A 19,490-nucleotide genomic window follows, 5' to 3' on the forward strand; every position below is an offset into this window, starting at 1 on the left:
GCTACCTGTGGCCCTCGCGAGCATTACTAATTGGCATTTTATTCATTTCCTTCCCGCAGGCTTCCACGCGGGCACGTGAAGTGGTTTGGACGGATGCAATAAAATGATCAAACACGCTCGGAATTTGCTTTTCTCCCCTTCTCAATGGTGTCCCCCCTTTCCGGCGGTTAATCCTGCTCGGCCCCGCCGGCCGGCCGTAGCCAATGGACGCCGCCGTTGAGTTGGGGTTGGGATTAGCAGGAGGGCGAATGACTTTCAATTTTACTGGATTACAGAACAAAGAACGAGAAGAGGGCTGCGAAAAGGACACTACTACTCTTACTAGTGAAAAAAACAAGAGCAAGAGAGGAGATACAAACAAATATTCAGGTTGGGATTACGTTTGTTCCACCCCCCAAAAAAGTGCGTTGAGCGACATTTGTGCGTTTTTAACGATGGATTAAAAAAAAAAACCTATTCTGGGATTGACAGCAACCGACCAGGCGGATTTAATCGCGAATTAAGGTGAGCTATGGGTTCTTTTTTTTTTTTTTTTTTTTTTTTTTTACATCTTTCAACCTTCTCAAGCATTATCTGTATCATACGTTGTAGATGAATTGAGAAATGAGTGGATTGTACGTGAAGAATCTATAGATTATTTCGCGACGACATCAACGAGAGGGAGGGGGAGTGCTAACGTTAGCTCGCGAGCTAACTAGCCAGCCACTTAGCTAGCCCGTTAGCTAATTAGCTCGCGCTTGGTTGCTTGCTGAACTCAAGAATGTCAGTCAATTAAGACAGCGGCAAAAAGAAAAAGACCCATCTTGTTTTTGAAGACCGAGACGGTGCGTGTGCGCGCGCGGTGTCAATTGTCTTTTTGTTATTTTGGGTTGTCCTTCGTCAAAGTGTCTGCTTAAAGGTTATTTAGGAGCAGCCAACAAAGCCAGCTGCTGTGCAACCAAACGGAGCCTTTAAAAGTCGTCATTCGGTTGTTGTTGTTTTTGAACACAATCTTAAATATTAAAATGAACTTTTTTTTGATAGCACGACAGTTGTTGATTTGTGCTCGCTCCTCCTTTCATTTTGGGGTCGTGTGTGTTTATGTGTTAATAAAAGCAACAATGTTTGTGAAAATAACCTCATGTCGGGTTTACGCTATCCTTTGAAAAATGAAAAGTTCTTGATCCCCAGTGTAGCGTTTGAGGAGATTAAATGGACTGCTTGAACATTTTGGTGTTTCAATTCACGGTGGCTAACTCTTGCGTGCCAAATGTTACTAACCATAGATATTCCATCTTGTTTTGGGATATGTCCCACCTTTTCCACCCAAACTTGAAAGTGTCAAATTGTGTCTGGTGGTTTTCACTCGAGCAGCTTTGTATGTCATTGCCAACTGTATTCTTTTTCACGCTGCTCTATCCGGGTCCCGTCACTTCCTGATCTGGGGTATGCGTTGGGGCTCAGTCTATTTTCAGGCCCTAATCGGTGAATGTTTGCCGCGGCCTCGGGGGAAAACACATTTAGACGGACGGGACGGCCACGCCTGCCTCTTCATCCGTCCGTCTTCCTCCTCCGTCCATGAAGCCAGGCATAATGCTCGGCAGTGTCTGCAGAGATTAAAGGGCCAGCGCTACATTGTTCGCATGCCCCGAGATTAGTTTCCAAGGAGACGGGTTGCGGTTGCCGTGGCAACGCGGCAGCGCCGGCCAGTCCCGTCTTCGTCCGTTGGGCCAACGACATGTGACTGAGACGGCTGACCGACGGATGCTAAGATAACCGATGGAGACGTGGGCAGACGGAGGCGCTAAAGGGGCGACTGTATTAACATGTTTACGTAGGACTCGCAGATGCTATGTTAATATAAAGTATGATCGTTGATGACAAACAGATGCTAGCATATTGCTAACGGTGTGTTCTTGGTGTCTCTCTAGCGGCCATGTCTCAAATGAGGAAGCTGACATGTGATGGCGTGCGGCCCACCTCCCGCTGCGATCCTGCGCTTCCGGCGCCGTCTGCCAGGCAGGAGATCCTCACCAGCTTGGTGTCGGCCCTGGATTCGGTGGTAAGTCTGGCGCCGCCACCGTTCAACTTACCAGACGTGTGTAGTAAGCGAGCTTTTGGTCCAGTGCATGGCCATGTCCAAGTTGAACGCCGAGGTGGCCTGTGTCACCGTGCACGAGGACAGCGTTATCGCAGTTGGTACGGAAAAGGGACGCATTTTCCTCAACTCCAGGAGAGAAATCCAGACTGAATTCTACAAGTTTTGCCGTAAGTCCCCCCACGTGTTCCTGAGGATTTGGCACTTATTTGTGGTAGGTTTTCGATGCCACTCTCATCCTTTGCCTGTAGGGGCGCCCTCGTACCTGCCCGACGTGACCTCCGCCAAAGACCAGGATGTGGATCTGGCCAAGGCGGGAAAGGAAGGCGAGCGTGCGAAAACGGGCAGAGCGCCTACGCTGCCGCCGCCGCTGCCGCCGCCGCCACCACCACAAACAGACGCGCAGTCCAACATTTTTGTTCTGAGGAAGATGGTGGACGAGGTCTTCACCGTTCTCTACAGTAAGGCAGATGGCAGGTGTCAAAGTGTTTGAGGGTTGTGGCACACCTATATTTACGGCGTCGGTGTGCGCAGGTGAAGCGGCGGGAAAGAGCACCCTGGTCCCCGTGCCTTATGAATGGCTCCAGAAGGAGCCCGCTTGCCTTGTGGCCCACGGTCTACCGGAGGGCGTCTCCTTGAGAAAGCCGTCAGAGTACGACTCCAAGACGCTCATAAAAATTCTAGAGCAAAGCCACAGGATACAGTTGACCGTCACAAGGTCAGCACCTAACGCTCCCTGACAATTTCAGTGACAAGTTGCGGCTTCACGTCTGGTTAAGGCTGGGCGACTAGTTCCGCCGCTATTTTTGTAAGCGGGACTATTTGCGGCGTATTTCGTTTGGGCTCCGAGACGAATTTGGAGAGCACGCGTTTGACGCGGCTCCTCCTCCGGTCTGTCGCGCAGGCCGACGGAAGACTTGTCCAAGTCGGCGAGCGCAGAGCTGGGCCATCAAAGCTCTTCCGGCAGCCCCGCGGCTCAGAGCGGCGCTGGCCCAGTCAAGACTACTGCCCAGGTAGTCACACCGCCAAGTCCCGCCACTTCCGCCAACTCTGTTCTCTCAAACTTCCTGTACGGCATGCCCATGTCCTCCAAACCCCACCCAGATGGCACGCCGGACTTCAAAGCCACGTCGCTCCTCAGCTTGGCCAAGGACCGACTGGCCGACTGGACGGACAAGGGCACGTGCGGGAAGGCTGCCGCTAGCAACGGTAGCACCCCCGGCCGGTCGGTCGGGCGGGCGGGCGGTCGGGCGGTCGGGAGTTCCGCCCGGATTCGGAACCGGGTGCCGTGTATTCAGCTGACTTTTCTCTCTGTCTGTGCGTTTTTGTCCACCCGCAGATGACACAACAAAACTAGCCGGTGAACAGGGTCAGACACCTGCGAGTGTCCACATTTCCAAGAGGCTACTCTTCTCCATCGTACACGAGAAATCGGGTACGCCTTCAACCGACCGCTAGCTAGAAACACAAATGAAATCCAAATATTCATTCAAGGGTCATCCTCCCTCCCTCCCTCCCTCGGCAGAAAAATGGGACTTGTTCATTCGGGAGACGGAGGATATTAACACGTTGCGGGAATGTGTCCAGATTCTGTTCAACAGCAGATACGGTGAGTGGGATCTGCCATTAAATGAAAGCAAAGATGGACCGGCCCACTTTTCCTACGCATTCAAACCAACGGCGTTCTTTTTTTTTTTTTTTTCTTGTCTTTCTAGCCGAGGCCCTGGGTCTGGACCACATGGTGCCGGTTCCGTACCGCAAGATAGCGTGCGACCCGGGCGCGGTGGAGATTCTGGGCATTCCGGACCAGATCCCCTTCAAGCGCCCGTGCACCTACGGGGTCCCCAAACTCAAACGCATCCTGGACCAGCGCCACGCCATCCGATTTGCGGTCAAGCGGTACGTCCGTGCTTTCCTTTGGTTTCGAGGAACGTCGGCGAAAGGCTCACTCCGACCGAGTGCGTGGGCGCTTTTTCACTGTCTGCTTTGTCTTCCAGGATGTTTGATGAAAAGATTTTCACAGGTAAGATCAGTTCAGCTCACCTTATGGTATTATAATTGTGTCAAGATGCCTGCAACTATGTTCAGGTCCCGAGCTTTGCCATTGTAACAGAAACCCGACCGTGTTTTATTTCATGTATGGTCTGGGCTCTCCTCCAAGCTGCCGCCGCCAAGATGTCAAAGGAAGAAAGCAAGCAGGACGCGGCCTCCTCCGCCCCAGAAGACGAGAACCCGAGTCTCACGCCCGGCGCCGCAGAGCTGCCGGTCAATCCTCACAGCGGCTGGTCAGAGCGCGTTGCATTTTTTGGGCCAGCAGACGGCACCGTGCAAACGCCTCCTAATGAGCTGTCCCGTCCCGTCCCGTGTGTTGAATTGCACAGGTCCACCAGCGTGTGCGCCAGTCCCCTGGCTGAGTGCCAAGCAGGTGAGAACTAAAAAGTGGCCGGCCATCTGGGCAGGAGAAAGATGATGATGACGATGCCCCCTGCAGGTCCTTCGGCAGATTGCCTCCCCATTAAGAGGATTAAAACGGAGCCTCCGGACGGGGACATCATTCAAGTTACGGTGCCGGGTAAGTGAGACAAACATGCCATATCTCAAATGGCAAGGAAAGTCCAAACCTTGCTCTTGTTTTTCCAAGCCGGCTCCAACGCCGAGGAGGCCGGCGAGCCCGAGCCCGCCCCCTCGTGTCGGGCCACGTCTGAGCCCGCCCCTTGGTGTCGGGCTACGTCCTCTCCTTCGAGCCCCCTCGCAGGTAAGCGCCACAGCTCCCCCCCAGCCACCGACCGATCCCTCACCGGCTTGGCAGATCCCCTGTCCACCGCCCGTCCCTGTAGCCTCTTGTTGTTTCGGCCCTTGCAGATAAACTTTCCCTTTAGTGAAGTTGCAACATGCAAACGCAGGCTGGCAGGCTGGCAGGCAGGCAGGCAGGCAGGCAGGCAGGCAGGCATGCAGGCAGGCAGGCAGGCAGGCAGGCAGGCAGGCAGGCAGGCAGGCAGGCAGGCAGGCAGGCAGGCAGGCAGGCAGGCAGGCAGGCAGGCAGGCAGGCAGGTAGGTAGGTAGGCAGCCAGCCAGCCATCCTGTAGCGCTTGTCCCACTAGCAAGTTGCACTAGGATGATTGCTGATCACACAGCTGTGTGGTGACCCAAGGCGACATTTGTGCTGTCACTCTCTTGAAGTAGCAAAGCAAAACAAAAAGAAGCAATCACAAAATCGAAACCTTGTTTTGCTTCCACATAACGAGAGTCCACACAAATGTGAACTTGGGGTTCAGCGCACACACTCTTTCTTCTTTTTTTTTTCTTGTTTTTGACTGTGCTTTGCTTAAGTTTCTTTTCTTTGGCAAATGACCACTGCAGGAGACCAAGCAGAGGTAAGCAAGCGCACACAAGCGCTCCAAATGAACATCAAAGTGCAAAATACATGGCAAGGGAGGCCAATTACAGAAACAAGCTCAAAGTCTGCTTGGAAGCCTTTCCAAATTCTCACATGCTCTTCTTGCACCTTGCAGCCGCCAAAGCGCGCCACCTCCGAAGACCCTCTGAAGGTAAGGCTTTTGGCAATCTTCTTCTCTTGTTTTCCATTAAAACGTGTCTTTCCATTCAGCAGCAGGCGGCCTGGTGGAGGACATTGGTGAAATGATTCTTCAGCTGCGCAGACAGGTGGACGACTTATTCAGCATCAAGTACGGTAAGTTGGCGCTTATTTTTGGAAGCACCTTTTTATTTTTCAACATGCTTTTGTCGCTCAGCTGAAGCTTTGGGCCTCCCCGAGCCGGCCAAGGTGCCCTACTCCAAGTTCCAAACGTTCCCCGAGGACCTGTTTGTGAGCGGGCTGCCCGAGGGCATCGCCCTGCGCCGGCCCAACAGCTTCGGGGCGGCCAAGTTGCGCAAGATCCTGGCCGCCGCCAACCACATCAAGTTTGTCATCAAAACGTGAGCGGAAACAACACACTCGTGCCAAAACAAACGCCGAGCGTCATTGACGGCAGGCCTCGTGGTGTCCGTAGGCCCGAGCTGCTGAGCGAGCAGGTCAAGCAAGAGATGCCTTCCGTCTGCGACTCGGGTGAGGGAGGCCAAAGTTTGAATGGCCCATCTTCCCATTTTGGGTTTGACCTTCTGAATGCTTGCTTCTTTATAAAGAGCTGGACGCTAAGGAGGCGACAGCGCTCGCAGAGGACGCTTCTGCGTTGTCCAAAAGACCCGCTTTCTCAGGTAGCTAGCTCATTGGATGACTAACGCTGTGTAGCCCAAATGTCCATTGAGAGAGAGCCTTTTCCATCTCCAGAGTGCCTGGAGTCCAAGCTGTCCAGGATCGACCTGGCCAACACGCTGCGGGAGCAGGTCCAGGACCTGTTCAACAGAAAGTACGGCCAGGCGCTGGGCATCAAGTACCCGGTGCAAGTGCCTTACAAGCGCATCAAGAACAACCCGGACTCAGTCATCATCGAGGGCCTCCCGCCCGGAATCCCCTTCCGCAAGCCTTGCACCTTCGGCTCTCAGAACCTGGAGCGCATCCTGGCTGTTGCTGACAAAATTAACTTCACCATCACCAGGTGAATGCCATCGCCATTGTGGTGTCTGTTGTTGCTGTCAAATGAAGCTAAGCTAAGCTAACCGCTGCCTATCCATTTCCAGACCTTTCCAAGGACTCATTCCAAAACCTGGTGAGTACAGAGCAACACGCGCTCAAATTGGTCCCTTGATTAAAAAAAAAAAAAAAAAGCCCTCCTCATGTTCTTCAGCACCTCGCCGGGTCACTTTACTCAAGAAGGCCTACGCTAGCATAAATGGTAGGTAGGTTGTGGCTCACTTTTGAGTAGCTTAGCTTGTGGATGGATAAATGCCACCCTTGGTCTCCTCTTAGATGACGACGATGTCAACCCAGTTGGGGAGAAGGTGGTCCTCCGCGAGCAGGTCAAGGAGCTGTTTAACAAGAAATACGGTAATGCAGAAAAGACATCGTACGCCGCCGTCTGGGAAACATTGTAGCGTCACGTCGCTGTGTCTCTAGGCGAGGCTCTGGGGCTGGACCGCGCCGTGGCCGTGCCGTACAAGCTGATCCGCGGCAGCCCCGAGAGCGTGGAGGTGGAAGGCCTCCCCGAAGACGTGCCCTTCCGGAACCCGGGTACCTACGACGCCGCCTGCCTGGAGAGGATCCTCCATGCCAAAGACAAAATCTGCTTCAGCGTCAAGAGCCAGCTACAGTAAGTAAGCAAGCAAGCGACAAATACAGCAATTGATGCTTAGCCTTCCCTTTTTCCAATTGATCAAATGCCAATAGCATAACAGCTGAGATGGAGAAATTGGGTGCCAACGTGGACAGACTGCTAATATGAATGCCGTACGCTCCCTTTTGTGTCTCTCGCAGGCCTTTCTCCGAACTGTGCAGTCAGCCTCGCAACACAGGTATCCAGTCACGCGTCGTCGTCACCTATACGCAACCCTTTTGTTGACCTTCAACTTGTCTTTGTTGCCTAAGCATTAGCGCCCGAAGCCTCGACCAGTCGGCGGAAGCGCAAGCGCGTTCAGGAGAGCCACCGAGGCCCCGCCCCCTCCTCCGCAGAGCTTGCCCCATCAGCTAATCAGATTCCAGTCATGGTACGTGTCGAATATCTATGAACAAAATGGAGCCAGCCGGTGATTGACTCTCTGCTGCCTGCCATTTGGTGTCCGTCCTCAGCAGTGGCCAATGTACATGGTGGACTACAGCGGAGTCAACATGCAAGTACCGGGAAAAGTTAACTACTGAACCCAGTCAAAGCCCAGAAATGGCGTGGTCAACAATCTGCCATGTTGTTGTTGTTGTCGTTTGGTTTGCTAACCTGAGCACTAAAAAGAAGTCACATTGTGCGCGCGTGCGTGCATGCGCGCGCTATTAGCATCCACGGCGTTATTACTGACACTATTAAGTCATATCATATGCTAATGTTCGTACCTTTCTTTATTTATTCTATTTATTAAACTGTAACACCGCCGTGTACAGGGATGCTAACTAAAACACTAACGCTTAATGAGGGGCCTGCCTCATACTCTGAATTGATACTTTGGAGAAAAAAAAAGCTTAAGCAACAGTCTGTCCAGTTAAAACCGCTGGCACGACAGCTCGACTCAAGGTGGCCACTTGCTGATGAGCTGACCTAGCTACGGCTTCATCCTGACAAACTAGCTCAAAGCTAATGCAGCCGTTTACATCTTCATTCCAGCTAACCGGTCGTCAGCTAACGGTATTACCGTCACTGTGACCGACCAATTAGTCGAGAGCTTTAACCTAGTTAAGGACCGTGTGACCCTTACCCAGCTAAAATGCCGGTGGCTACCGAGCAAAAGAGACTAACCAGTTCTTCGTTTTTCTTTCCATCGTATGGACGCCCTCTCACGGAGTTTGAGATTAACACAGCCTTTTGTACGTTAGCACATTTATGAAAAGCCATTTGAGCATTTATTCAAGATCAGGTTTCAGGAATTTTTGTTTTTTTCCGCTACCGTATGACATTTCTGCACACTAGGACAACTTTGACATTATACAATTCAACGAGTTAACATAAAGTAGCTCGCTCTGTGTTCAGTAGCATACTCGTGGACCTTAAGATAGATATCAAGGATATGGAATAAATGCTCCAAGGGGCTTTGACCTATATGTACCATTCTATTATGTGGCTAAAACAAACAGGTCAGTCTGAATGTATCAAGCAGGGCCCAGCGTTCCTGACTTAACAGTAAAGAATGCTATGACTAATCCCCACGTGTACCAACATGCTGTATACCTTAATGCCAATTAGGCCTTTCCAAATAAATTGTGTTGCCTTGCACAGTTGTTTTATTTTCCGTACCGCTGCGTGGTTCTCAATTGACACCGTTTGTTGTCATCAATCATTTATTGCAGTGACTTGTGCCGCGAGAGGCGGGATCATTCATGTGAGTACAGGAAGTGAGGCCGTGATTGTCACCATCGGAGCACTTTTGTCTTCAGATTGACAGTCGGGGTAGAGAGTCAAGCCGTGCAGGATTTGCCTACAACGCTAACCCATTTAGCAAAATCAACTAATTGAGTTGGTAAAACGCTGCAGGATCCAATGGAAATGGAAACCAAAGCACGTGTTCAAGAACATCTCTTCTGACTCGTGGGTCACGACTCGTTCATGAATCCAATTTGGACCTTTTCTTTCTCCCCAAGTACTCCCCTAACTAACGCAGCATCACTTTGCTACGCTTTCAATTGCATAATTTCTGCCCCCTATTTTTGTGGAATTGTTTTGAATTGCAGTTTTCTGCTCCGTCACAACTAAAGTGCTTCTTTGAAGTATCGATGCCGTCACGACAACCGAGCGGGAAAACGTGGTTGGGTGATGAAGCTAGAAATGAAGAACATACCACAACATTTTCTCCCCCCCCAGAATAAGGTTTGCAGGCATGTAGCTGCATCAGACGCACGCGTAGCAGAAAACTGGCAGCGTGCTGCATTTCCAGCGCCTATTAGGCTCTGGTATGACTTCCAAAAGTGGAAAAATGATCGGGTTCTTCCCCATTCCAGTGCCTGGATGGTGGTGTTTATACTGCGTCCCGGTCTGAAATGGGTTCCCTTCCAATAGGAGGATGTGAAAAGTTTTCTTTTGATTTTGGGGGGGCCGGCGCTGTGCACTTAGCTGGAGGGGCCGGGGGCTTTGAGGCAGTCCTCGGTCACGCCCTGAGAGGCCAGCTCCAACAGGACGTTGTCCAGATAGTTGGGATCCGGAAAGCCGTGTCCCGACAGGTTGGACATCATCTCCGTCTTGTGGTGGATGCCGTTCCACACCACCGTGTCGGGCTCGCCGGTGGTGCTAGACGTGCCCACCGTGAAGATGAGGCGGCGCATCCACGCAACCTTCAGCAGCTCCAGAACCTTTGGTCATACAAAAAAAAGACACAGGACGAGGTAAGATGAAAAATACCGGGTGGATTTATGGTGACCGGAGGTGATATTTGACTCTGTTGCACCTCTGGGATGTTTTCAAAGTTGTATAATGAGAAAGTGTGCCACCTAGTGGGCAATAATTTGCGTCCAGGCTAACAGTCTTGTGAACAAGGCCAGTTGATTGGAACAGGTGCGCTTGTCAGAAGGAAATGTTTGGGATGGCTTTGAGGAACTGGGGGCTGCTTTCTGAGAGCACTTTTATTTGTACTCATTAGTAACGTTTTGTGCACAACATACTGCAGGAGAATGTACAGCAATTAAAGCTGGCAAGGAAACTGATATCTAAAAACCGAGCCATGGAAGGAAACTCAAGTCATCGAAAAAGTAAGTCCATCAAACCTTTTGTATGTTTGGGAATGTGCTCGCCTTTATTGTTTGGAGAATGTTGGCCTTGTTAATGATAAAGGAAGGACTACAACAGGTACTTTGGCTTATTTGAGGGCTGCAGTTGAAAAACGAGTTAACGCCGCTGTGCGTAAAACATTCAATTAAACCTCAATTTGTCCCTTGGAAAGTTGTAGAATAGTTGCATTTGAATTTTTGAAAGATGTTTCAAACACGTTAGTGCACCTTGCGTGTGAGAATAGCCCTTGTTATTGACGGCCCTATCATGCTAGCTTACGTGAGTGAGGTGAGCCAGTCTCGTCGTCGCAAGTTAGCATTTAGCCAACTGGTGGCTGGGATTTCCCACATACCGCGGGTGGCTCCCAAAACATATTACCTTTCTGCCTTTGTCGCTGTCGGGCAAGAAGCAGAAGCGAGGAAATCCCCGGCAGGTGAAGGGCTGTCCCGGGTTGGGATGCTCGGGACCCTGCGGCAACACAAAAGCAGCCGCCGTGAGCCAGCCAGCCAGCCAGCGACGGCGCTTCTCAACCCACCTGTATTCCTGGCGGGATGCTGTAGATGATTTGAATGGTGCCGCAGTCCGGGTGTCCGGGCAGCGCTTGGGGGATGCTGTAAATCTCCATCTTGCCTTTGGGCTGTGTGCCTGTCTTTTCGCCGTAGATGGTCTTACACGAGGGGCACTGGAGGCTGCCGTCCTGCGGGGTTAAAGAGAAGAGCGACTTGTCCATCCCATGCACTTTGTTAGAGGAACTGCGTAGTTGGCCATTTCATCTTTGAATATTTTCTCAATCTTAGAATATTCAAATAGTCCAGTTACATCTTTCTCCAAATCCTTTTCTCCATGCGTACCTTGGTGCCGTTGTTGTACATGGCCAGCATGCAGAGCATGTGCAGGGTGTGCCCGCACTTGACAAACTTCCCCACGGCATCCGGCAAGATGCCCTGGCCGGCCTCCTCCGTCGTCTGCGCCTCATAGCCGGAGGGATTGGACAGTTGATCCATGCAGATGATGCAGTCCTGGGAAGCGCGACGGAAGGTGTTAGGGAAAAAAAAAAAAAATTGTTGCAAAACATGCAGTCGGTCGAGCACGACCTCATCTGGGACGCCGGGCACCGCCTCCATGTAACGTCGGATCACCTCCTCGGCTCTCTGAGCAGAAGCTGAAAACGGAACACAGGCTCATGGGGAAATTTACAGCTTCTTTCTTGGCGCAGTTTTGCGCGCCATGCAAAAGCCAGTTAGCGGGAAGCACGGTCAAAGATGATGAAAAAAAGTTGCCCATGTGGGACGAGTGTCGGATTTTGACGCCACTGTAAATATGGCTTGAAACGGGGGGCCCAAGCCTGGTGAGTGACGTGGGCGGACTGAGCCCAAACTCGCTTTTAGACAATGGTCTGGTGGGCCGGCGGCGCCCATCGCTTTGAACACTAAAGGGCAGGAGACGCGAGTGCGGCGTGCGTATCCGTCTGGCCTCTGATAGCATCTCACGAGGCAGATGGATGGATAGATGGATGGATGGATGCTGGTGTCGTACACAAAAGAAAAGATGATCATCTTTCTTTTCAGACCGGTATGAGTATGCCCCCCCCCCCGTACTTTGAGGTACCACAATGGCAAATGAACGGATGGATGGATGACAGGTGACGAGAAGCATAAGACTGAAATTCTGAAAATGGCAGGACAGGAGACACGAGGACCGATGGAGGTAACGAGGCTCCTCCGAGTGAGCGAGCGGCGTGGTAGCTACCTCTCCTGTGCTGCCGCTTGGCCCTCTTAACTGAACCGCTGCTGCTGCTGGGTTGGCCGGCGGGGGAGTAGCGGACGGGAGGCGGCAGCGGCGGGAGCGACAATTGCTGATGCGGCGGAGGAAGAGGAGGAGGCTGCGGGAGGGGGGCGCTTGTGGTGGTGGTGGTGAAGTGCACGCCCAGTCCCACCGCTGACATCAAAATGGAGGCCATGCCTGGAGCGGGGCGGGTGGGTTTTTTTTTTTTTTGGGGGGGGGGGGCAAAGCAGGTGAGGTGCAGGAGCGGAAAGGAACAAATTGAAAAATAAAAACGGATGAGATGGAGCTGCCACAGTTGTCATGAAAAACACGGCTCGCCAAAAACGATTCCTTTCATCATTGGAACCCAAAAAATGGTTTCCTTCTTTCTATGCAGACTTACACTTTGAAAAGCAAAGCAAAACGCCGGTAACTGCTACCAAGGGTCTCGACAAGACCAAAGCAGAGAGATAACGAGTCGGCACCAAAATCCAAATCTCCCAAAGATGAAAAATCAAAGAGGAGCAAAGCGCAGAAAGGTGCGGAGACGGTCCAAGAAAGGCTTTTTACCTGCCAGGGCCGAGCTGACGCTTGTGGAGCCGTTGAGCTGAACGGGGATGGAAGGAACGCTGCAGTGGGATTAAGGCAAACAATTTGCGCCGTTAGTTGATATCCCCACAAGCCAGCACGACTTCCACGTACTGCCAACCTTAGGCCGTTGGCGCTCGAAGAGCCGCTCAGAAGGGGTGCGGCGAGCTGGCTGGCAGAAGGCGGCGGAGGCCAGGGAGTGCCCCAGGACATCCCCCCGACGGAGAGGGGCCTGCGGGGGTACGGGGAGTAGACGGAGGTCGGGTGGGCCGCCGCCGCCGCCGACACCCTGCCAGGCCCCTGCAGGTTGGGCCGGCTCAGGCTGCCCGACGAAAAGGAGTGGCGGGATCGGCTGGGCATGGGACCTGTGGCCCCGTGGCTAAGACACTGCTGGCAGGAGCAGGCCGGGCCCCCGGAGGAGGAGGAGGAGGAGGAAGACGACGACGAAGAGGAAGGGAGGACGCCGGCAGGAAGCGCAGAGGGCCCGGAGGGGATGGCCGGGGGTCCGAAGGAGGCCAGCGGGTAGGGTAGGTTGCACTGCCGCCGCACCTGCCGCCTGAAGCCTGACGATTTGTTGACCTGGGCCAGGGAGGTGAGGTCCACGATGTAGTTGTAGCCATGCGGGCCCAAGTCAGCCGTGCCCTGTCGGGCCTGGTAGCTGTGCTCCAGGAGGATGGAAGTGCGCGTCTCGTAGGGCGTCCAGCCACCCTCGTCGTTGGCCCACTCCCAGTACACGCCGCTGCCCAAGCCTGACGACTGGGCGAACAGGGAGCGCCGTACTGACCGGGTTTTGCCTGGAGCAAGATTCGAGTCAATACGTTTTCAAGAGCTCTTTGTTTAAATGCCAATAATCAGCCCATTGCCGTTGATGAGGAAAAAGTGACATGAATGATCATTTGGGACACTGAGGTGCCTCAAGGGTTAAACAAGTGAAGTGTCATTTCAACAAAGCCGGCATTTGTTTTTCCATTTGCTTGGTGTATCGCCTTTTCTCTGACAGCCGTTCGGCCACCGTAGTTAAGCCATCACCCTTCAGTTCGGACCTAAAAATGTCGCATTACTTAGCAAAGTGGGCGGATAATGACACTCTGTGCCTGGTTTGTCCAGTGAATCCGGCGGAGCAGCTCTGACATTCAGATGACAACAAACGCCCCAAGGCTAACGTGCTAAGCTACCTAGCAGGGCCTTGTACGCCTCAACAAAGTGTGTGCCGATCGATGTTCAAGATGTAACTCACCTGTGTCCTGTCTAAACTGCTTCAGGCTGGCCACGTCGATGAGATATGGCGACAAGCCGGGGTCCGACTGGCCCAAGCAGATGGTGGTAGCGCCGGGTGCGCCACCCCGGTGGCCCCGCGGCGACAGGCAGCGCTCGATGTAAGCGCTCACCTGGCCGCTGTACGGCCGCCAGTGGCCCAGGTCGTCCTGCCATTCCCACACAGCTATCATGGGCTGCGAGTGGCCGGACGGCGACGGGACCGGGACTGGGCCCGCCGTAGCCGCCGCCGAGGGCCCGCTCCGGGAGCCATTAACCCGCGCGCAGGAGCCCGACACAATCGCCATCGTTTCTCGGCCCCGCTTTAGCTTGAGCTCGATGCTAACGTCACAGTGAAGCCTCGACGAAGAAAGGCTAGGCTAACGCTAGGCTAGCTGGGCTCGTTAAAGAACAGCATGGCGAACGCGTTAAAATTCTAATAATGGCACCTAACACAACCTTTGCTCACTTAATATGATATCCAAAGACATGATGGAGCAAAAATGCCAGACGCCGGAAGAGGGGTCAAGGAAAATGCTCAACGTTGTTAGTAGACGTTTCTTTTATTGTGACAGCGTTGCCTGGGTGCTTTCGTTCCGTCATAGCTGCCTTCAGAAACTCGGAAAAATATACGTTATTTTCGTTGGAAGGCTGTTGGACATTTTCAGGATTTACATCGACATGTTTTCCAAACCTTCACGTGAAAATAACACGTTTTATTTAGGGTTTGAAGATAACCCAAAAATTCAATTGCATGTATTCGCAAACAAGGCGACTTAAATTGAGCTATTTCCAACTGTAAGCGAAGGCAGCATTCTTTCCCTCACTGCTGCCCCTTTCTGGCAGTATGTCGGTACGACACAACTAGTGCCCTGCGCTACAATGACAATAAAGGCATTCTAATCGAGTCCACATAATCATATTGTTGTAGCGCCATTTGTTGGCATTTTGGTGCCTAACTTTGCCCAATAGAAAACCAATTCCTCAAGACGGTAGTAAATCACTCGTTTTGTCCAACTTCGGATCTGATTAGTGGAGAAGCTTCCTGCACTTGGCGTCCCTCCGCACCTTGTGGCTATTTTAAGTGCTAACGACAAGGGACTCTGATTGGCCGCCATCAATCCGCGATCCGATTGGTGGGGACGATTCCGACATCCGTATTTCCTCGCGGGAAACCTATACTTTTCTTACCATGCTGATTTCACTCACGAAAGGCGACGGTACCGTTTGGACATATTGGACCGCTACGTTCGTCAAATATTAATGTGAGTAGTGTTTCGGTTGTCGTGACGCTCCGAAAAATAACTTTTAAAATGATACGAACCGCACTTGATCGAATCACTTGATTGAAATGGAGAAGACGGCATCAATAGAGGAGCAACGATTCATCATTTTAATCAGATTAATCATTCAAAGGTAATCATGGGGGATAACCAAAAAATAGAGAATATTTGACAAGGTTGAAGATTTGGACAATTTGAGATCAACAAAGGTTTCTGAACAATAAAGCCATAATCAAAATGGTTGTGTCAAAATGTTATAAGCGATCGACCGATGCAAATGAAATATTGAATTGTCCAAGGCGTCAAATGCATTATGTGTATCTGGCAGTCCTGCTCTTTTGCTTGCAGAAAGTAGTGGGACCTTCTCATTCTCAGGCGTGATGGAGCCAGCGCAGATCTCTGTGCAACCTGCTCCTTGTCCGCCGCCACCTCCTCCTCTCCCTCCTCCTCCTCTCCCCCTTCCGCCATTCTCGTCGCAGCGGCGCTCCATGAAGAAGCTCAACTGGGACCCCATCCCCAGCCAGCGTGTATTGGGCAAAGTCAACGTGTGGACGTCGGCGCTGCCCCCCAGAGACCTGGTGCTGGACACCCACAGCATGGACGAGCTCTTTGGCCACGTAGACCGGCGGGCCCAGGCCAGGGCCTGCCTCTGGGGACCGCGTTGCCGCGACAACGGTGATGTTTGGACGCCCCAGGCTCAGGTGGGAAGTTCTCCAGCAAGGGAAGTGTTGAGTTCCGCAGCAAACTTCCTCTAACACCATGAAATGGTTTGTGTTTTCAGGTGAGCATTCTGGACGCCAAAAGGAGCATGAACATCGGCATCTTCCTCCGATATTTTAAGAGGTAAGATTTTTCCTCTATTTCTTTATTAATAAACCAAATAGAAGCTGTTAAATTTTACTTTGTAAAAATATTCAATAATGAGAATGATTCGAAGGTGGGGGGAGCCTTCAAATCAGGAAGACCAAGTCCGCACGCTTCCCAAATTCGCACGCTCATGCAAAACATGACTCTTCTGTTGACTTCCCCCTCGGTGATGATCATATACGCACAACAAATCTGTTAAACAATACAAAGCCAGTGTATGTATGGTGGCTCCCCCCCACAGGCCAGTGGTGGATTTACTGGAGGACATCGTTCGGGGCGAGTGGCGCGACTGCGGCAAATTGAAGGAACTCTGCAGGCTGCTGCCCGAGGAAGGCGAGGTAGCGCGTCCTCGCTCGTCGTGACGGCTCCGTCGGCACTCACTCACTCACTCACTCACTCACTCACTCACTCACTCACTCACTCACTCACTCACTCACTCACTCACTCACTCACTCACGCATGCTGATGAAACTGGTCGCAGGTGAAGCAGCTGCTGTCCTACAGCGGAAACCTGTCGCTCTTATCCGAGGCCGATCGCTTCATGGTGGAGCTGGTCAAAGTGCCCCAGTGAGTTGAAAAATGCAAACACTAACGATATCAGCCACCGATACTCAAGGTAAAGAAATTGGAGTCAGCAGTACGTGTTTTTGGTAGAAGGCCAAAAAAATGTTGTACCGGTGTTAGATGAAATCTTAGCAGAAGAAAGAAGAAAGATGTCAGAACTTGCTGTTTTTGTTTTACCATTGAACATATTGACATTGCCACTCTGACTCGAGGGGGGGGGGGGGACCAGCACAACGCAGTGAATTCATGCTAACATTGCTAGCGTACTTGCGCTAACTGTCGCAGCTACGAGGAGCTACTGAAGACCATGGTCCTGCGCCAGGAGTTCTCACCTCTGATGGAGGAGGTGAACAAGTCGCTGGCCGTCATGATCCAAGCGGCGGACGGTATGCGTGCTAGCGTTAGACTAGGCTTGGCTAGCCTAGTTACTCCGTGTTCGCGAGTGTGTTTTCCCCCGCACAGAACTGCTGGACTGCGACGAGCTTCACGCCGTCATCCGCCTTGTGCTGAAAGCCGGCAATTACATGAACGCTGTGAGTATTTGCCGCTCGTGTCCTTTCGGCCGCCCAACTTCCGTGTGCTTGGACGCCGGCAGGGCGGCTTCAGCGCAGAGGCCATCGGCTTCAGGATGACGTCGCTGCTCAAGCTGGCCGACACCAAGGCCAACAAGCCAGGCGTAAACCTCCTGCACTACGTCGCCAAGGTCAAACGGCTCCTGTGTGTGGAGTATTTGTGGAGAAGACGGTGTTTGTCTTATTCCCCCCCCCCCCCCCCCCCCTTTTTTTTTTTTTTTTTGCCAATAGCAAGCAGAGGACATTGACTCCAACCTGCTGAACTTTCCCAGCCAGCTGCCGCACCTCGGAATGGCAGCCAGGTGCGTGTCATCTCCACGTTATTTTCTTGTCGATGTCTTGCTGGAGATTGTTTGTGTACTTGTGAGAAGAGTGTGCAAAGAGGACGTGCTGGCGGACTTGGAGAAAGAAGTGCAGAAGCTCAAGGAGGTCAAACTGTATGCCAGCAGACATCTTCAACTCCACCAGCAGATGGCGCCCTTCTTCACGGTACCCCCTCAAATTGTACTTTAGTTTTTTAAATCAATGATAAATGAGATGTTTGAAAGAAAAGTCATCTTGCATTTATGAATGACATTGTAATCTTGGAAAAGAGACATTTACTTGGGGGAAATCACTATTGTGTCAGAATGCATGAAAGAAAAAACTTTTCTTGTTTTGTTTTTACAGCAATGCGACGACGAGCTTTGTCACGTCAACTCGTCGCTGCATGAGCTGGACGTGCTGAGTTTCGCCGTGGCTGAGTTTTTCTGCGAGGACCCACAAAATTTCAAGTTGGAGGAATGCTGCGCCATCTTCCACGACTTCTGCCGACGCTTTGTCACCGCCGTGCAGGTTTGCCGCGTCGGGCCACCGAAAGTGTCGTTTTGGGCTGTCTTTGGCTCAGTGGGCCATAAAGTTCAAAATGGCTTTTTTCTGCTCTCCAATTAAATTTTGCCACGTAAAAGGGGGGGAAAAACCCCATCAAATCCCGCCTCTACCATTTTTGGCGAGAGGAGTCTGCAGAAAGGAATTATTTCTAGTCGCAATGTTTATTTTCTACTACACGAGCCGCTGACGGGTTTCTCAAAGTAGAAAATGTTTCCTTCCCAACCAAAGGAGAATCGTGAGCGTGAGGCGGCCGAGCAGCGTCACAAGAGCCGGGAGAGCTTCCGCGTGAGCGCCAAACGTGCGCCTGCACCACCCCCGGCCCTGGAATCCGGCCTGGAGTCGGCCTTGCACAGCTTGCTCTCCGCCAGCAGGTGCCGGAGGAACTCCCGTTCGCCCGCGCCGCCGGAGCCTCCCACCGGGGACCAACAAGCGGCACTGGAGAGTCCCGAGAAGAAACATGCCAAAGTCGAGGGGGACGGCGAGGAAAATCCGTCGACGCCACGCAACCCTCGTTCCAGAACCAGAGATGTTTTCTTCGCCAGTAATGGTGACGTGGGCTCGCCGTGGACCATCCTGAGCCCGCTGACCGGCTCCCGGCAGCGACGCCCTCGGCGGCGTGTCAGGGCGGACGCCGAAGAGCCAGACGAGGCCTTCTGGGGAAGCACGGCAACAGGTCCACGAGGACGCTCTGCGTCCGTGGACTCCACGCGGCAGCCACCGACCCTGCCCACTGCCAGTGCCGCCTTCCGGCTGGGGACTTTGTTCCAGAGGGCCGCCGCCCATCGCTCGTATTCGTCCGGCTCCGGGGCCGCCTGTGTCGGGAATCCGGCCGGCTCCTCTGGCTTCATTTCCTTCTTCAGACGTTTTGGAGGAAAAAGGGAGACTGAGGAGCCCAGCCCAAGAGGAACGGATACTCTCCTTCAATAGACATTTAATTTTATTTTTTTAACTGCAACTGTGTTTTAACAGACAACTAGGGACTTGTCTTGGACATTTTGGGAGCCAATCAGCGTTCCAAAATGCCATTTTATTTTATTTTAAGCTCTTTTGATGTGTATATGTACAATAAAGGATATTTTGCTACATCTTGTGTATGTGGTGTGCATCTTTATTGTGAGGGTTTTGTAAAGTGCTTAAAGGTGAAGGTTTATCTTGTATTTCTCGGGGTTTTTGCAGATGACAAAAGATAAAAACGATTTGACCCCGACGTGATTTGAACACGCAACCTTCTGATCTGGAGTCAGACGCGCTACCGTTGCGCCACGAGGTCTGTGCCAGAATACGCGGCAAAATTATTAAATAAGAATATCATTATTAAAATAAAGCGTTTTTATATACGTACTGAGAACACGGT

General features: G+C 52.1%; 3 protein-coding genes and 1 non-coding gene across 16 annotated transcripts; 2 read left to right on the plus strand and 2 right to left on the minus strand.

Moving 5' to 3' along the window:
* The first annotated feature begins 59 nt into the window (after nucleotides 1-59).
* Nucleotides 60-8,905, plus strand: gtf2ird1 (GTF2I repeat domain containing 1). 7 transcript variants are annotated; one of them, XM_085935437.1, is made up of 28 exons: nucleotides 62-369; nucleotides 1,911-2,041; nucleotides 2,106-2,247; nucleotides 2,329-2,538; nucleotides 2,612-2,795; nucleotides 2,982-3,090; nucleotides 3,182-3,302; nucleotides 3,417-3,512; nucleotides 3,603-3,686; nucleotides 3,793-3,976; nucleotides 4,075-4,100; nucleotides 4,239-4,362; nucleotides 4,459-4,502; nucleotides 4,569-4,649; nucleotides 4,719-4,832; nucleotides 5,590-5,625; nucleotides 5,685-5,768; nucleotides 5,830-6,013; nucleotides 6,088-6,143; nucleotides 6,221-6,292; nucleotides 6,366-6,633; nucleotides 6,716-6,744; nucleotides 6,823-6,870; nucleotides 6,945-7,022; nucleotides 7,092-7,284; nucleotides 7,449-7,486; nucleotides 7,560-7,678; nucleotides 7,761-8,905. In XM_085935437.1, the coding sequence occupies exons 1-28, from the start codon at nucleotides 204-206 to the stop codon at nucleotides 7,827-7,829; spliced, it is 3,090 nt and encodes a 1,029-aa protein (XP_085791563.1). In that variant the 5' UTR covers nucleotides 62-203; the 3' UTR covers nucleotides 7,830-8,905. The 7 variants fall into 7 exon arrangements, with proteins under 7 accessions (XP_085791566.1, XP_085791561.1, XP_085791563.1 ...); XM_085935435.1 differs by having other exon boundaries at nucleotides 61-369; nucleotides 2,982-3,286; nucleotides 7,764-8,905; XM_085935438.1 differs by having other exon boundaries at nucleotides 62-504; nucleotides 2,982-3,286.
* A 31-nt stretch (nucleotides 8,906-8,936) lies between these two features.
* On the minus strand, nucleotides 8,937-15,024 carry dtx2 (deltex 2, E3 ubiquitin ligase). Of its 4 annotated transcripts, XM_085935452.1 has the most exons (9): nucleotides 13,964-15,023; nucleotides 12,848-13,520; nucleotides 12,709-12,767; nucleotides 12,124-12,336; nucleotides 11,469-11,536; nucleotides 11,226-11,393; nucleotides 10,910-11,071; nucleotides 10,753-10,842; nucleotides 8,937-9,959 (listed from the first exon to the last, which is right to left on the minus strand). In XM_085935452.1, exons 1-9 carry the CDS (start codon nucleotides 14,286-14,288, stop codon nucleotides 9,720-9,722), a joined length of 1,998 nt encoding a protein of 665 aa, XP_085791578.1. In that variant the 5' UTR covers nucleotides 14,289-15,023; the 3' UTR covers nucleotides 8,937-9,719. The 4 variants fall into 4 exon arrangements, with proteins under 4 accessions (XP_085791578.1, XP_085791577.1, XP_085791580.1 ...); XM_085935451.1 differs by having other exon boundaries at nucleotides 11,226-11,536; nucleotides 13,964-15,024; XM_085935454.1 differs by lacking the exon at nucleotides 12,124-12,336 and having other exon boundaries at nucleotides 13,964-15,022.
* LOC147042823 (FH2 domain-containing protein 1-like) lies at nucleotides 10,138-19,221 on the plus strand. Of its 4 annotated transcripts, none has more exons than XM_085935455.1 (12): nucleotides 10,138-10,355; nucleotides 15,612-15,964; nucleotides 16,045-16,106; nucleotides 16,372-16,468; nucleotides 16,612-16,697; nucleotides 16,980-17,080; nucleotides 17,157-17,227; nucleotides 17,290-17,397; nucleotides 17,498-17,568; nucleotides 17,638-17,755; nucleotides 17,936-18,100; nucleotides 18,365-19,221. In XM_085935455.1, the coding sequence occupies exons 1-12, from the start codon at nucleotides 10,328-10,330 to the stop codon at nucleotides 19,061-19,063; spliced, it is 1,959 nt and encodes a 652-aa protein (XP_085791581.1). In that variant the 5' UTR covers nucleotides 10,138-10,327; the 3' UTR covers nucleotides 19,064-19,221. The 4 variants fall into 4 exon arrangements, with proteins under 4 accessions (XP_085791581.1, XP_085791583.1, XP_085791584.1 ...); XM_085935457.1 differs by having other exon boundaries at nucleotides 15,616-15,964; XM_085935458.1 differs by lacking the exon at nucleotides 10,138-10,355 and adding an exon at nucleotides 15,061-15,245 and having other exon boundaries at nucleotides 15,616-15,964.
* A 113-nt stretch (nucleotides 19,222-19,334) lies between these two features.
* On the minus strand, nucleotides 19,335-19,406 carry trnaw-cca (transfer RNA tryptophan (anticodon CCA)). The gene has a single exon. It is a non-coding gene; the product is annotated as a tRNA-Trp (tRNA).
* Between the last annotated feature and the right edge of the window lie 84 nt (nucleotides 19,407-19,490).

The sequence above is a fragment of the Syngnathus leptorhynchus genome, chromosome 17, assembly GCF_054491065.1.
Source record: "Syngnathus leptorhynchus isolate UIUO chromosome 17, UIUO_Slep, whole genome shotgun sequence".
NCBI classification, from domain to species: Eukaryota; Metazoa; Chordata; class Actinopteri; order Syngnathiformes; family Syngnathidae; genus Syngnathus; species Syngnathus leptorhynchus.

Coding starts and splice junctions, on each gene's coding strand:
- gtf2ird1 (XM_085935433.1), top strand. CDS start 204: ATGGACGCCGCCGTTGAGTTGGGGTTGGGATTAGCAGGAGGGCGAATG. Junction 2,042..2,105: donor TGTCGGCCCTGGATTCGGTG/GTAAGTCTGGCG, acceptor CTTTTGGTCCAG/TGCATGGCCATGTCCAAGTT. Junction 5,626..5,684: donor CCTCCGAAGACCCTCTGAAG/GTAAGGCTTTTG, acceptor CTTTCCATTCAG/CAGCAGGCGGCCTGGTGGAG.
- dtx2 (XM_085935451.1), bottom strand. CDS start 14,288: ATGGCGATTGTGTCGGGCTCCTGCGCGCGGGTTAATGGCTCCCGGAGC. Junction 12,768..12,847: donor TCGAGCGCCAACGGCCTAAG/GTTGGCAGTACG, acceptor ATCCCACTGCAG/CGTTCCTTCCATCCCCGTTC. Junction 12,337..12,708: donor CGTCAGCTCGGCCCTGGCAG/GTAAAAAGCCTT, acceptor GCCCCGCTCCAG/GCATGGCCTCCATTTTGATG.
- LOC147042823 (XM_085935455.1), top strand. CDS start 10,328: ATGGAAGGAAACTCAAGTCATCGAAAAA. Junction 16,107..16,371: donor TTCCTCCGATATTTTAAGAG/GTAAGATTTTTC, acceptor TCCCCCCCACAG/GCCAGTGGTGGATTTACTGG. Junction 17,398..17,497: donor TCCTGCACTACGTCGCCAAG/GTCAAACGGCTC, acceptor TTTTGCCAATAG/CAAGCAGAGGACATTGACTC.